At 40.8% G+C, this 17,262-nt stretch overlaps 2 protein-coding genes across 2 annotated transcripts in view; both read left to right on the top strand.

Annotated features, from left to right (window-relative positions):
• Positions 1 to 17,262, top strand: part of LOC132211130 (ubiquitin-conjugating enzyme E2 R2-like) — a 920,533-nt gene that overhangs the window by 688,954 nt on the left and 214,317 nt on the right. The gene's annotated exons all lie outside the window — the stretch shown is intronic.
• CCDC71L (coiled-coil domain containing 71 like) lies at positions 1,020 to 5,368 on the top strand. Its single transcript, XM_059712807.1, has one exon. The coding sequence runs from the start codon at positions 1,316 to 1,318 to the stop codon at positions 2,018 to 2,020; it is 705 nt and encodes a 234-aa protein (XP_059568790.1). The 5' UTR covers positions 1,020 to 1,315; the 3' UTR covers positions 2,021 to 5,368.

Raw genomic sequence — 17,262 nt, 5'->3', positions numbered from 1 at the left:
TAATTCTGGGTAATGTGGAAGTAGAAATAAGGGTACAGCTCTGTCCCTTGGTTATTCCATGTATGCATAATTTTCTGTTGAACCTTTTAGAGTCCGGACAGCACAACTAGAAAAAATCCTCTAAAATCTATATAGGTCATTAGATTAGGAATCTAAAGACCTACAGTCCCAGGCCTATCAGCAAGGTGTATTAACGAACCTCTAAGGGTCCCAATTTCCTCATCTGTGACATAAAGAGATTGAACTAGGCATCTTTCAGCTAAAATATTTGAAGGAACCATTAGCAACGAGATGCAGATCACAAAATCTTCTGTGCTTTCTCAGCGCTCTACTGCAAATTAAGATGCTCACGAAAGGTGAAATTTTCATGCCTACCTCAATATTCTGGGTATTGGATTTTTTTTAACCTTAAAAATTTAAGGGCATTCAAGAGAAAATTACAAGATAAATGTAAATTATAACATTATCCTGTTCCAAACAATTTCATTGCCATTGATCTTGGATACAGGAGTATCTTCACTATGAAGATGGTCCACCGTCTAGAAGGGGGTCATATCACGGATGCCCCCGCTCTTCCCCGAGTGGCTCTGGACGCCCAGGGGTCGACTGGAAGGGATCGGGGCGCAAAGAGGGAAGAGTTGGATGAAGTTGCCCGAAGAGGCCGTTGAGGGTTCAGGGGAGATTGGGAAAGGCCTATTGCTTCTTGATTTCGACCTAAAGCTCCCTGTGATGCGAGCCACAGCCGACCGGTAGAGCCCCCAGCTCCATCTCCACATGGAGGGAGGGAGACCCACGCACCCTGAGAGGCCCCCCCCACCCCAAGGGGGAGCTGACGGCCACCCTCCCCGCGCCCATGGCTCCCCACCCAACAGTGGCCTCGGGCTCCAGGGCCACCACCGCCAGCCACCCCAGCACCATCTTCCCGGAACTGGCCTCTACCCCACTGGCCCCGCCCCTCTTCGGAGAGCACCCAATGGGCGGAGCCGAGGCCGCGGTGGGCGGGGCCGGCGGCGGGCGCCTTTAAAGAAAGGCAGAGGGTGAAAGGAAGCGGGAGAGGAGAAGAAAGAGAAGCCGGGCGGCGAGGCGCCGTCCAATGACAAAGCCCAGGGGTGGGCGCCGGCCGCCATCTTGCACCGGCGGCGGGATCGCCCGCGTCCTCCGCCCTCGGAGGGGGAGGGGCGGCGGCCGAGGCGAGAAAAGTAGCGACAGGCGCGCCGGGCGGTAGGCGCCTTCAGCGGCCGCCGCCGCGGAGCCGGCCGGGCGCGGGGTGAGGCGGCGGGGCCCGGCGGGCGCGGGCGGCCCCGAGCGGCCTCCGATGCGGCGCTCCGGGAAGAGGCGGCGGCCCCCGGCGGCCCCGGCCTCGGCCTTCCGGGGCGGCGGCGGCGGGAGGGCCGGCGCCGGGGCCGGGCTGGCGGCGCAGGAGGAGAAGGTGGTGCACTCGCGCTCGCAGCTGTCGCTGGCCGACACCACCAAGGCGCTGGGCGAAGCCTTCAAGCTGTTCATGCCCCGCAGCACGGAGTTCATGAGCTCGGACGCGGAGCTCTGGGGCTTCCTGTGCAGCCTCAAGCACCAGTTCTCCCCGCACATCCTGCGCAGCAAGGACGTCTACGGCTACGCCTCCTGCCGGGCCCTGGTGCCCGACCCCCCAGCGCCCCCGGCGCGCAGGCCGGCGCGGGGCCGCGCGGCCCGGAGGGCGGCCCGGAGGAGGCGCCGCGGAGTCCGGGCGGCCGCCGCCCGCAGGAGGAAGAAGCCGCCGCCGCCCCCGCCGCCCCCGCCGGCGCCCGGGGAGACCCACGCCGCGGAGCCCGGCCCCCTCGGCGCCTGCTTCGGCGGCCGCACCCTGGAGGAGATCTGGAGGGCGGCCACCCCGACGCTGACCAGCTTCCCCACCATCCGCGTCGGCGGCGACGTGTGGGGCGAGCGCAGCCTGGCGGCCGTGCGGCGCCGGGCGCGCCAGGTCCTGCGCGTGAACCTGGAGCCCGTGGTGAGGCTCCGCCGCTTCCCGGTGCCTCGGGCGTGAGCGGCAGCCGCCCGCCCCCGGACGGAGCCCCGCCGGGAGGGACGAACAGGTGTCAGTCGAGTGTTTACAGATGCGGCCGGACTCGGGCCCCTTGTGCACTTTACGGGCGAAGCAGCCGCCGGAGGTGCGCCCTGGACGCGGCGCCGCCGTCTGGGACCCCGGGCTGTGCGCCCGCCGCTGCCCCTCGGCGCCCGGCCTGCGGGGGGAGGAGGCCGCTGGACCCTCCGAAGGGCCCCCCTCCTTCCCTCCCCCGACGGGGACGTCCCCGGGACCGCGGGGCAGGCCCCTCCTCTCCCCTTGGACTCTACCTCACCGGTCTGGAAGCCCCCCGAAGAAGCCGTTCTTTCTCCAAAGGAATTCGGTTCCGCGCTCGTGTCATAAGTCAGAACCCACTTGCTTTTGACACCCCTCCTCCTCCTCGATACCCCCCCCCTCCTTTCCGTTTTGCCTGCCACCCCTCTCTCCGGACGACCGGTCGGCCGTGTTCGTGGTGGTGCACTCGCTCGCGCTCAGGGTATTCCGACTCCCGCTCGGTTCCCGGTGTGGACTGGATTCCAGCGCTCTGACCAAGGATGTTTTCCAAGCAACACCAGCTTGTGACGGACTCTTCATCGTGCAAGGATTTGTACGGCTTTGATGGCACGCAAAGAGATGCAAAATGCAACTGTGTTGGTTATTTTAAGGTGTTTCTAAAGATTTTTCTATTGACAAAGTTTATATTTACTGAGCTTCTAAAGAAAATGGTAGAAACTCAAAAGTTTTGTTGAGGGAAAGTTGACTTGTTAAACTTAAAAATTGAATAAAAATTGAAGTGCACTGAAACCATATGGCTTGTGATTTTAAAAAAAAATGAATGCATTATAAAAAAAAAAAAAAAGAAGTGTTGGTTAAAGAAATGGATGGAATCCGATTAGAAATGATTTGGCCTCCTTGCACTGGTCCAACATACAAGTCCAGGAACATTTCGAGGGTAATTTATTTTGAAATGGGAGTCCAATCGGAGAAATGAATGATACCTTTTGTGGTTAAAATGATAAACAGAATACTTATTAGAATCCTCAGAATTATACATGGTCTAGAAGAGGCGGGGGACATTTCTTGGTATAAGTAACTGGTTGAAGTTACTTGGGGCAAAATAGCTCTCATTTTCTTTCTTTTTGTTGTTGTTGGATAATAAGACGTGTCCAGACTATTATCACCACTTTTATAAACATGTTAGTTGACTTTTTTGCTCCACCAGTTCCCTTTTTTATCTTGTTTCCATTTAAGTTCATGTTTGCAGTTATGGGTCTTTGATAACTGAAGACCACAAGCAAGCCACACAGAGTGCTGACCCTGCTCTTACACTTTTATAATACGTAGTGTTTATACCACATGGCCCAGTGTTACTTTAGATTATTCAAGTGCCTTTGGTCATTGGTGGCAGCAAGACTTAATGGTTTTTAGCCAGTGGTGCCACAGCCAGATTTTACTGTAATGTCTAAGGGTCAAGTAGTGTTTTTGTACCACTATCATTTCAAATTGGGGTATTCTGCCATGGAGCGATCTGTCCTGGGCTGGAACTTGACATATGTAATACTCAATATTAAGGTCTATCTCTGCTTGGTAGCTTCTTAGGAGAATAATGAGCTGCAATTTTGACTCTTGTGTTCTTAGAATTTAAATGGCATAGCTTTCTGAAATGATTTTTTTTTTCCAAGCTTAATAGTCCATTGTAGGAGCTTTGTGACTTTAATTTCAGTGTTTTTGTTAAAAAGAATATTTTATATATACACATATATATGACTTTATACCACTTTCCCAGTAAAGCATCATATTCTTTTATTCACTAGTCAACGGTAATGCATTGTTACAAACACTCACATGAATAAATAAAAGTGAATAATTGGAAGATGGAGAGTGTTAACTTATATTTGTGTGATAGGAAGCTTATCTATATTCTTCTGGTTATTAGCTTCCACTGCCAATTATATTTCACTTATATAGGGTTTCTCCTCATCCGTTTCCCCTCTCCCCCCTCTATTAACTTAGGCTAACTAGCACCTGAGGGGAAACATTTTGTATTTGTACCACTTCACTTTGTATATAGTTTTATAATAATTAAGAAGTCTAATGGCCATATTAGAATGTAATTTCAGCATACAGCTTATCTAGATAGTTTCCCAGAGGATTTTGAAATTAGACTTAGCTGGGAGGATAACTTTCCTCGGCACAAAACTGAAAACATACTCACAGACACCATGCATTTATTGTAACTGAGATGCTTAATATTTTTTTCTCTCATGCCTTGTTGCTTTAGTACACTTGAACTCACATAAAAGCTTCTTTGGATTACCTGGGCAGTCTGACTTCAGTTTGGATCTAATTGCCCTTCCTGAATACAATGTTATTTATCGGATTGACTAAAAATTCATGCCATTTCTAGTTTGTAAAAATGATGTAAATCATTATTTTTGCCAAGTTTAGCATATGTTACAACTTTAAAATGTGAAGAAACAACTAATATAGTTGATTAGCATATTAATAGGAAAGGGAAAGTATTTTATGGGTACTTTGGGGCAGAATGTGAAAATGAACTTGGCATGGTGGCCTTTATGGTGAGGCAACCGTTTACTGTCCTCTAAGTGAGTCTGTAGCTTAGCTTGTAGATAGTTTTTGTAAGAAATCCTGTGATCGTTATTCATTCTTTTACCTTCTCATATCTCAAATGGCACAAGTAGAGAGGGGAAGCCAGAAGGAAGTGTATCACCTTGCTATGCTTCCAATGAATTTTTAACTCTTGAGTGCCTAAACGTGGTGACTGGCACCTCAAATAACCTTTTGAAATTCCTGATGTCATTTTTTATCCCTCTGTCAACCAGCAACTTATTTTTATGTTATGATTGTTGAGGGCAAGCTTCATTGTTGATAGTGCAAAGTGTCGTTGGGGTGTGTATTTATTTTGTCCAAGTTTGAGTACCCTATTGGGCAAGTATAACTTAAGCCGGTGGCTGACACCTATTGATTTGCTATGTGCAAATCTGAAAACTCTTTAATAAAAAAATTAAAAAAAATTAAAAATATTTGAATACAAAAAACTGAGCAATTTTGAACTCAAAGTTTTTTGTTGTTTTAAGGGTTGCCACAGCACCCTTTAAAATGTGTTTTTTAATGGACATATATTCATAATATTTTATCTGTGTGTGAAATATTTCTTGATGGACTGTTATGTCTTAAGTGCATTATAAGGCAATTATTTGTAATGGAAGTGAATTCTTTTGGACAGTTTGATGTGCATATGAGTAAGATTTACAATCTGGTTGTACTTTGCTTTTTAATTTATTAACTGTAAATAAATTTTAGAGAATACACAGTGTCTGTGTTTTCTAATGATGTTAATAGTTTTTGAAATGGGATTTTATGTTTACATGTGAATTGGAAAGCATTTTCATATGCTATGGGATAAACTTTGACTTTTTTGTGAACTGCAAACTCCTGGAGGTTTTGAGATACGTGTTTTGTGCTATCTTGGGAATCTATGTTACATCAGTTCTCTACTGATCCAGTGAGTCTCCAGGACAGTGCCTCATGCTGAAGCCCAAGCCATTACCCAGTTGGTCAGCAATAAAGACTTAAAAAATGCATCACAATTTAGTTTTGAGTCCTGACTCCAAGTCCCCCTTGGTAGTGGTAGAAATTCCAAAGCTCACATTCTTCCAAATTCTGAAAGAAAAGAATGTTCCATACGAGGAGCATCAGTAAGGGTTGTTCCACAGAATAAGAATAGAGCTAGACTTTTCATTACAGTCTAGAAGGTAGAAGTGGAATATTAGCAGGGGCAGGATTCACAGCTCTGTGTGGCCTGATTTTGTCTTTGTACCTGAGTTGCATCAAAAATGGAGTCGGCATAATGTAACAGCTGTGAGTCACAGTGCCTGGGATAGAATAAAGTCTTTTTCGTTTGCATTAGAACTCTTAGATAAGTTACATAAACTTTCTGTGCCGTTGCTTCCTGGAGACCAGTGTGGTGAGTAAAAGGATGGATTACTGAAAGGATAAAAATGCATATTAATGGTGGCCACATAGGAACTAATAAGTGCTATTGGAGTCATGGATGCTGAGTTTAGCATGGATTGGGAGTTTAGCATCTTGAGAACAGAGTATGGTCTGTCTGGGATAGCTAAAAGACAAGAGAAGCTAATTTGTGGTTGAATTAAAGGTAAATCTATTTTGTTTTTGTTTTTTTAGCCTGCTGACAAACTATACAGCAGGAGGTTGGATTAAGTTGACTTATTAGACAGTTTTCATTATTGGGAGGTTTTTAGGCAGTCTTAAAAATTTGGGGTCTTCTTTTATCACCCTGATACCTTTAAAAGATGTTTAAAATGAGCTGCTTATATGTTTTAGACTATCTGAGAATTTATAAAAGTAATTGATTAAAGTTACTGACCTAAGAACTTGCTAAATTTCCACACTAAGTTTTTCACTTGGAGTAAATTCATACGGATTGCTTAAGTACCATGTTACTCTACATGTACAGAACTAAATCGGAATTAAATTTGTGTGAGGTTTGTACGTCCTATGTTAAAGGAAACAAATGAGTACAATAGTTATGTTTGAAGCAACAAAAATTATTACTAAAAGCAAAAGAGATCATAGTTGAAGCACTGATGCTGATTTTTAGATTTAGGCTCTAAAGCTTTTAATTCAGCTCTAGTTCCTCATGACACAAAGAATAACAGAACATAGTCTCCCTTGATGAGCAAGCCAAAGTTCTGCAGTATCTGAAGGTGACACAAAGGATTTTTCTTAGATGGAAGTTACCCAGTAGTAGGAAGCTGAAAACTGCCTGATTTCAGATTTCACAAGAACAATGACTTCTCATTGTCCGCATTCATTTGTTTTGATACATGTCACCCCAAACCTTAACCTATAACATTATAAACATATCCAGAGCCCACATGGAAGGTAACGATCACAACTTCAAACACAATTGTTTGAATAAATATTCTACTGAACACAAAACTAGACTTCTTTTGCTTCTGAAACTATTCATAGAAATGTTGCATTGAGATTCTTCCAAGTATTGAAATTAACTGTAAAGTGTATGTATGTATGTGTGTGTGTGTGTGTGTGTGTGTGTGTATACACACACACTTTAGGATTTTTTAAGTACATGTTCTTTAAATGTTTATTAGAACGTAGAAAAAAGGGTGTGACTTAGGGTTCTAAAGTCTAGGTTTAAATATTGAAGCATATTAAAAATTAATATATTAAAAGAATTATTAACACAGCTTCATAAAATTTCCTAAGTTCAATATTCTCATGGAACCAACACGCAGGTTAAAAAACAACATCAGAGCATTACCAGTGCCCTAAGGACCCCTTATACCCCTTCCAGTCACCATCTCCCCTCCAAGATAACAGTTATCCTGACTTCTTACAGTGTGGGTAACTTTTGCGTGTTTTTGGATTTTATATACATAAAATTATGTATCATGTGCCTAATTTATTCACTCAAAATTATGTTTGTGAGATTTATGTAAGTGCATGTAGTTGTAAATTGTTTATTCTCACTGGTGTATAGAATTCCATTGTGTAAATATTCTGCAGTGTTTCTGCAACTCATGATGGGCATTTAGGTAGATTCCAATTTAGAGCAATTGTGATTAAAATGTTAATGAACATTAGAATACATGTCCTTTGGTGAAATTTTGGTGGGAGGGATGGGGTAGCATTTACCTAGGAGTGAATTTGCTTGGTCACATGTTATTCAAATGATCAGCTTTGGTAGATACTGACAGTTTTCCCAAGTGGTTATACCAATTTACATGAGCTTTTAGGGCAGTGTGTGAGAGTTCTGGATATTTTACATCCTTGCCAACAGTTGGTATCTTTGGTCTTTTTCATTTTAGCCATCCTGATATGTAAACAGACTTTTATAAAAATTAAAGACATTTAAACCAAGTAATGTATACACATGGTGTAACCTCCCCCCACCCACACACATCTTAAATAGCATATAAGAACTTACTGTAATAATAATAAAAATATCCCTACCTCACCAACAAACACCCCTTTCCTAGTGGCAACACTTTATATAAGTGAGATTTTTTGTTTTTATATTTTTAATGAACAATTTTAAGGGCAGTTTTAGGTTTGGAGACAAATTGCACAGAAAGTATAGCATCCCCCATGACCCCCCAGCCTACAATTATTAATATCTCGCATTAATATGGATACATTTATTATAACTGATAGGTCATATGTTATTCAAATGATCAGCTTTGGTAGATACTGTCAGTTTTCCTAAGTGGTTATACCAATTTACATGAACTTTTAGGGCAGTGTATAAGAGTTCTGGATATTATTGGCACATTATTAACTAATATTAGGGTTTGTTCTTTATATTGTACAGTGTCATAAGTTTTGTTTGTGTTTTTTTGTTAATCCTCATCGAGTATATTTTTTCCCATTGATTTTTACAGAAAGTGGAAGGGAAGGAGGGAGGGAGGGAGAGAGGGAGAGAGAGAGACAGAGAGAGAGAGAGAGAGAGAGACAGAGAGAGAGAGAGAGGTGAGAGAGACACATCTATTCGTTGCCTGCCACATGAGTCCTGACCGGGGCCAAAGGTTGAGCCTGCAACCTAGGTATGTGCCCTTGACCAGGAATCGAACCCATGACCCTTCAGTGCATGGGCTGACACTCTAACTGCTCAGCAACACTGGTCAGTTTCATAGATTTTGACAAATGCATTATGTCAGGTACCCACCATTACAGTATCACACTGAGTAGTTTCACTACCCTAACAATGCCCTGTGCTCCACTTAGTCATCACTTCCTCTCTGCCTCTGAACCCCCGGCAACCAGTGATCTTTTTACTGACTATAGTTTTGTCTTCTTCAGAATGTCAGATAGTTGGAATCATAAGGTACACAGCTTTTTCAGAGTGGCTTCTTCTACTTAGCAATACGTATTTAAGTTTCCTCCATGTCTTTTACCTCCCTCCCTCCCTCCCTTCCTTCATTTCTTTCTCTTGTTAATGAAGTTTATTTTTAAAAACAGTTTTAGGTTTACAGAAAAATTGACCAGAAAGTGCAAAGAGTTCTTTATTAATACGCTTCTTGTTTTGCTGGAGTACATCCTCAGATAACTCCCTCATAAAGAGTGAATATAGTCAAATGTTCTGAGGCTTTGCATGTCTCAAAATATTTTTATTCTGTTCTCACATTTAATTGACAGTTTTGATAAGTTTGGAATTCTAGGTTGTGATGACTCATTGCCCCTTCCCTAAGTGGACCCAGACTATACCTCTGTTGGAATTATCATGTCTACTTTTCTGACTCATACCGTCATTTTTATCTTATTCTATTCTTTTGAAATGATTCACAAAGTCCAGCCCACACTCAAGGCAAGGGGAATGAGGCTCTACCTTTTGAGTGGCCTTAAAAAGAATCTTTGAACATATTTTCAACTACCACTCTGCTCTCTGGGCTTAATTATTTACATTCATCTCACATGCAAAATAACCTTACCCTGTCCTCTCAGAGTCCAGTACCCTAGAGGACTCCTTATACCCCTTCCAGTCACTATCCATCTTCTCTCCAAGATAATAATTATGCTGACTTTTTTTTTTTACAGCATAGGTAACTTTTGCCTGTTTTGGATTTTATATACATAGAATTATGTATCGTGTGCCTAACTTATTTCACTCAAATGTTTGTGAGATTCATTCATATAATTGCATATAGTTGTAATACAGGTCCTTAAGTACACTTTCTCTCAATCTGAAGACCTGTGAATTAAAGATATAACTAACAGTCCATGGTGGCACAGGCATAGGATAACCAGAATAGACACTACTGTTCAAAAAGAGGGGGAAAAGGAGATTCACAAAAATCACTGGTCCATAGTAATTCTAAAATTCAGCTGGGCACAGGTGACAATTCCTTCATTAGGACTCAAAGCCTGGAAATAAGTTTCTATGGCTCCAGCTTTACCCTCTGGGTTTCTTATTTCATCCTTGGAGTCATTCCTCCTTTTTCATAAAAGGTAGCCTGTGTTTGCAGCTGCATATTTGTCATACTTACTTATTGATTCTAGAAGTTTGTGGGTTCAAAGCAATCTTTCATGCACTGCCTCCATTCTTTTAAGCAAACCTCAAAAGAACAGAGATAGTTAATGGGCAATTTTTAAGGGCAGTTTTAGGTTTAGAGACAAATTGCTACTTTGGGCTTGTGCTGAGGAACAACATTTTCTTTTAAGATCTAATTGGCAGCATCCCTTCTAGCAGCTTCCAGTTATGGAAACAGCCCAAGTACCCATCAGTAGATGAGTGGATAAAAAAGATGTGGCACACATTTACCCAATAGAATAATTTTACACAATGGAAAAATGTTCTGGCATCGTTTCTCAAATATCATCTGTTCAGCTTCATTTTTAAGGTAATAATTTAACCTTTGATAAGGGCTGCATCATAAATGTTATTTGTGTCAAAAAAATGTGAAACTATATTTAAATATATGACTAAATGTAAGTAGTATCTATCAGTTAGGAATGCATTCAGCTGCAAGTAACAGAAAACCTGCCACCAGTAGCTTAAACAGAGACTTACAAAACAGGGTTCAAGCTATACTACCTTAAGGCAGTCGTGTCAGCCAAAACACCTACTTCAAAATATTGGAAGACATGTTAGCAATAATTAATACTAATAATGCCAATATTCATTCCTTACTTACCGCTTGCCCTCTTCAAAGTGCATTACATGTAACAGCATTTCAGGCGCACGACAAACCTGTGAGGTGGAATGGTGATGTCTTTTGAAAGTCATTCCTTTTCTGCTCCAGGTCACAGACTAGCTGTAGTATTTCTAGGGCACGTGGCATCATCCAAATGGCTCCAAGGTATGTTTTGCTAATCAATGCATAAGCAAGCATAAGAATTCTAGACTCTAATGCTTTTGAGTTATGCAGAAACCAGCCTGACCTTTTCAAATCACGTTAAAGTCCCATGATGTTTAATAGCCTTTTGGGATGAACCTTTCAGAAGGTGCTCCCATGGGTGAATTGGCTTTGTGCTTCTGTTTACAAGAACCTTGTCTCCCAGAAGGCACTGCAACTTTTATATCCATTATAAATGATCAATTAAAATGAAAACCAATACTTTCACTTCGTCTTTTTGCTGACATTTTCTAGCATATGCTAAGTTAACAAGTTTCATTTTATTTAATTCTTGTCATCATATAACTACATTCATATCATCACAGAGCAATGGTGTCCGCAGGTGTAGCATCAGCTCTGGAAACTTCAGATGTGGCAGTGATGGGAGCTAGGGTGGGAATAATGGATGATTCCAGTGAATGAACCTTTGAATGTATCTGTTATCTTGGTGAATCCTACATATCTTTTCAAAAACTAGTTTACTCTTGAGCTATATATTTTAAACAAAGCAAAAACAAAAACCAAAACAAAACAAAAAACAGAAGGGGCTCATTAAAATTGTATGTCCTAAAGGTGTGACAAACATCCAGTGGCTTTTTGCAGAAGCATTTGGCCAAGGGGAAAAGTTCTTGGGTAAGTCCCCAAACCTGGAACCATTGCAGACTTGGTTGTATGACTATGGAGCTGAGTATGGAGCGTGATCCATGAAAGCGTGTCCTTCCAGGAGTGGGGAACCGTTTTTCTGCCAATGGCCATTTGGATATTTATAACATCATTTGTGGGCTACACAAAATTATCCACTTAAAAATTAGCTGCTATGTTTGGTCAAACGTTTAATGAATTCACCCCTAATGCTTTGGCAGGGCCGGACCAAGTGGTTTTGCTGGCCTGATATGGCCCACTTGGCCGGAAGGAGGAGGTGCCACGGGTGTACCTGTTGACGTGCAGCAACCACTGCACCTGAAGTGACTTCGTCGCTCCTGGACTCTGATGCTTGAGGACTCTTTATGCTGATGAAAATGCAACCATCCTGGGCCTTGAAAGGTACGGCGCCACTTCTAGAAACAGCCCATCCCAGTCCCCTCAATTTATTGTTTCAGCCCAGAGAGCCATAGGGCCCTGCCTGGGTTGTCAGCTAGTGAGTGGTAGGGCTGGAATGAGGATCCTTATCATCCAATTCTGTTCAGAGTTTTTTCTGCCCATCCATTTCCCCAGGATGGCTTAGCCCTTCTTGGACTTTTATTGTAGGAATCAAACAAAAGGTAGGTTTCTCAGGTAGCTGAGTTGGGGAAAGGGGCTGTGACAGCAGGGTGGGTCAGAGGCAGGGAGACCTGGAAGGAGAGAGGACACTGAAATGCTAGGAGAGGCGGCTTGGGGGACTCTCTGCCTCCTTCCATTTTCAAAAAATATATTTTTTTTATTGATATCCGAGAGGAAGGAAGAGGGACAGAGATAGAAACATCAATGATGGGAGAGAATCATTGATTGGCTGTCTCCTGCACGCCCCCCACCAAGGATTGAGCATGCAACCTGGGCATGTCCCCTGAAAGAATCGAACCATGACCTCCTGTTCATAGCAGTCGGGTGCCTTCTTACATTTTGATCAGCTCTGGCCTTAATAAAGAAGACTGGGCAGTCTAGTTCTAAGCACTGGTGGAGTTTCAAGCATTGACGAGGCCTGGGGTAAGGGGCACATTGGGTAGGTTTTGGGATGTCTGTGGGAAATAGGTATATGGATAGGGGTGTGTGTGTGTGTGTGTGTGTGTGTGTGTGTGTGTGTGTGTGAAAGAGAGATAGGGAGAGAGAGAGAGAGAGAATGAGAGTGGAGGAATGTGATATTTATTTTGATTGCCTATTCACCTTATTTGTAAATGATTCGAATCATGGGGTATTTTTCTTAAAAAAGCAAGTTCTAAAGAATTAATAACAATAATAATAAATAAGGTTATTTCTAGAAATTGATGTGCATTATTAAAAATGTTTTCTCCTGGACCCAGCTGGTTTGGCTCAGTGGATAGAGCTTCGGCCTGTGGACCAAAGGGTCCCAGGTTTGATTCCAGTCAAGAGCACATGCCCAGGTTGCAGGTTCGATCCCCAAAATGGGGTGTGTGGGAGGCAACCGATCAACGATTCTCTCTCATCATTGATGTTTCTATCTCTCTCTTTCCCTCTCCCTTCCTCTCTGAAATCAATAAAAATATATTTTTAAAAATGTTTTTTCCTGAAATTTTTTTTATTTTAGAAGTTGGCTTTGGTTTCCTCTGAATCCTAAAAGATACAATGGAATATTAAAAATGGTTGGAATAGAGCCTTCATTGGAGTGATTTTTTTATTCATATCACAGATCAAGCATTCTGGCAGGAGCAACCGAAAATGTACAGAGAAATGAGTTTCCCAGCCAGTGTGGAGCAGAGGGCAAGGTGAAATGGGTGAGTACAAAGATCACAAGGTTTGAAAGCTGAGCTCACAATCAGCACAGCTACCAACCTGCTGTGAGGATTTGGGCAAATCAGGGTTCTTTCTATTTCAAAGTTTCATGATGCAGGTTAAAGTTCTACATGAATTCTGTACAATCAAAATTCATGCCTGCATTAATGATTCAGAAAAGAGGGCATTAGATGGAGATATTTTGACAGACATTGTAAATCTTTCAAGTTAGTGATAGAAAATGATGATCAGAACTCCAGGATCATATGGCTGAGGTTCAGGAATTTTATTCAATCACCAACGAAGACATTTTAAAACTGAATTTAACATTGTCTAGGTTTTGTTCTTCTATTATGGTCACTTTTTAGTTAAAATGTTAGAGCAGCAATATGTTTATCTTAGTTACAACAGAGCTAATGTCTGAATAGGGACATTATTAGAAAATTAATGAATAAGGCGTTCCTGTTTCTATTGTAAAGGAAAGTAATCGATTAGCATAAAGTATGTCTCAAATATAGTGACCAGCATATGAAAAACTATTACAGGATTTGTTATGTTGAAAGACTATTATGAAATTTCAAACATACTTACTCATTGACACTGATGCTTAAAAAGAGAGGAATATCAGCCTGGCTAGGTAGCTTAGTTGATTAGAACATCATCCTGATACCGAAAGGTTGTGGGTTTGCTCCTGGTCAGGGCCATACAAAAATCAACCAATGTGATGGAAGGAGACTCAGGCTGAAGTGGTAAACAGACAATACAATATACAGGTGATGTATTATAGAATTGTATACCTGAAACCTATATAATTTTATTAACAAATGTCTTTCAATTCAATCAAATGTCAATAAATTGAATGAATTAAAAAAGAATCAATCAATGAATACATAAATAAGTGGAGCAACAAATCAATTTCTCTCTCTTTCCCTTCTCTCTCTAAAATTAATCAATAAAAAAATTAGTTGAAATGATTGCTCTTGAAAATAGAAGTATAAATAGAATTCTGATGAATTATTTTCCCAATTCTTCATTATTCAAAATAATTCATTATGAATTGCAAAACTAATCTCTCCTCTTGAGGAAGATATTATTTGAGAAAACTTTGATTATAAAGGGCCCCTGTAAATGGCACAGAAAATCATCTTTCCTGTAAATTTTTTGTTCATTTTCTCTATCCTTTTTATATTCTCACCATTTCGTAGATCCTTTTCTGATGTTGAGTTTGGTGTGCTTATAAGCTTTTCTTGTGTGATTACTTCATGTTATTATATATAAGATTTCTATTATACACCCACTCATATAATGAGAGGTATGTAAGCTGTTTCCACCTTTTCTGGAGAGTTGATTTGCAATAAATATCCAGAACCTTGAACTGCTGTTCACACCCTTTGGCTCTGTAATTTCACATCTAGAATTTTATTCTAATGTTGATCAAAGATGAAAAACTAAATTGGTAGACAGAGCTGTTCATATGTATGTAAGAATATATGTAAAAAAATCAGAAATAAACAATGCCCAGTAAGGAACAATAATTATGTGACAATATATTTACACACTGAAATTTTATGTAGTTATTAAAGCATGTTTTTATAGTACAATTAGTGCTCTGAAGAGAAATGAAAAAGAGAAGCAGTATATAATGTAGAAGATAGATTTCCAATTAAATTTTTTAAATCAAATAGCTCAAAATATTTTTAGGTATAATTTACATAGAGTAGGATTTTTCCTTCTAATATGTATACGTCAATTAGTTTTTGAAAATGTGTACTGTCATGTGATCACCACCACAGGCAAGGTTTTACCACCCCCAAAAGTTTCCTTTTACCCCTTTGTAGTCAATATTCACCCTCTACTCCATTCCTTGGCAAACTATAGTTTTTCATATTCCAGAATGTCAGGTAAATGGAATCATACAGTATTTTACCTTTTGCATCTGGCTTCTTTCACTTCTGAAATTCATTTTATGTTGTGTGTATCAGCACTTCACTCCTCTTATTGCCAAGCGCCATTACTGTGTATGAACATATCACACTTTCTTCATTCACCAGTCCATAGACATTTTGGGTTGTTTCCAGTTTCTGCTAATTATGAACCGTTTGTATTTAGGTCATAATGTTTTTATTTATCTTGGTAAACACCTTAGAAGTAGGATTACTGGGCCATATGGTAAGTGTATGATCAAGAAATTGCCAAGCTCTTTTTTGAAGCATCCCTACCAACCATGTCATTTTGCATCCCTTCCAACAATGAGGGTTCTAATTACTTTGCACCCTCCAAGCTCATGGTGTGGTCTATTAAAACATTTCAGCCATTCTAATAGGAGTGTAGCTACAGCTCGTTTTTCTAGTGACTAATGACAGGCATCTTTTCATGTGCTTATAAGCCATCCAGATATCTTCTCTAGTAAAATGTCTACATCTGTTTAAATTGGAGTTGTTTTCTTATTCTTAAGCTTTGAGAATTCTTTACATACGCTGTATATAATTCCTTTGTCAGATACATGATTTGCAAATATTTTTCCCGGTGTATGCCTTGTCTTTTCATTTTCATAATAATGTCTTTTAAAGGGAAAAAGTTTTAGTTTTATCAACTTAACCATGCTTAATTTTATTATTCATGCTTTTTTTTTTATTATAAAGTGTTTCGTTTAGAATAATTTTAGCTGTATAAGATATTGCAGAAATAGCACAGAGAATTCCCATGCCCCCACACTCAGCTCTTTCTCTCATGAATGTTAGTTGGCTCATTTGTCACAACCAATGAATATGGTTTGTTTTTTGTACCCTAAAAAACATTTGCCTTCCCCAAAGTCACAATGATTTTTCTGTGTGTTTTTTTGTTTGTTTGTTTTTTTAGAAATCTTATATTTTTAGCTTTATTAGGTCTATGATTCATTTTTAGTTAATTTATGTGTATAACCTGAGGCAATGTGAAGGTTTTTTTTTTCCTTTATGAGCATTCAGTTGTTCCGGCGCTATTTGCTGAATAGATATTTTAATTTATATATAATTATTATATTTATATATAATACATAATAATTATGTCTGTACAGTTAGCACAAGTAAGCAAACAGTTGGAGTGCGCAGACACAATATAGTGAATATATATATATTTTAATAGTGAAGGAGGGATGAGCAGATTATGTCACTGAGGGTGATGGGTACCTTAGCCACCCATGTGTCAATTTCTGACCTACATTGCAGAGCCTGGGAGGCCTGGCTCTGTGGTGGGTCCTCTTTTTCTATGTGGTCTTATCCAGCAATTAAGAATCCTTTAATTTTTACTTCCACATCGACCTTTACAATAAACCCCCGTTATTTAAGTTGAGTGGCTGATTCTTGCCACTCCTGCAACACCAGCAAAAACTACATGTGCACAAAGCAGGCACCTCTTTATGGGTGAGGATGAATGACTAAAGAAAAACACCTGCTGGTCCCAATACCTCTCCAGAGTTTGTCCTTCATGTGCAAAATTAGAGCTACACATTTTATTATGAAATTATGTTTCTGATAGCTATAAATATATTGCGAAGATCAAGGGGCAATATATTTACCATTTACTTATTTTTAAATTTATTTTTCATATTATTCCAGCTCAGAGACCAAAGTTCTGAAATCAAGTAAATTCTGATTTAGGGTGGAGAGAGAATGTTAAAAGTAGAAAATTTCTACTTGGACATAATCCAAGACTTGTGCCGATGACATTGGTGTCAAAGATGGCCAAAGTGTCACAAAGCTCGATTTTGCATACTTGAGACATAGGGCTGGGCTTACAGGCCATTTCCATGACTTTCTTAGCTGCATGACCTTGAGCAGATTACAAAGTCTCCGCCAGCCTCAGTTCCTTCTTCTGCAAACAGGGGTGATTGGGAGGCTTCGATGAAGTCATGTGACT

Source organism: Myotis daubentonii, chromosome 10 (genome assembly GCF_963259705.1).
Source record: "Myotis daubentonii chromosome 10, mMyoDau2.1, whole genome shotgun sequence".
Lineage (NCBI taxonomy): Eukaryota > Metazoa > Chordata > Mammalia > Chiroptera > Vespertilionidae > Myotis > Myotis daubentonii.
Note: the sequence above shows the minus strand (reverse complement) of the source record. Positions and strands in the feature narration are given on the sequence as shown.

What these genes read in the sequence shown, in the direction of transcription:
- CCDC71L (XM_059712807.1), top strand. Translation starts at nt 1,316, where the DNA reads ATGCGGCGCTCCGGGAAGAGGCGGCGGCCCCCGGCGGCCCCGGCCTCG.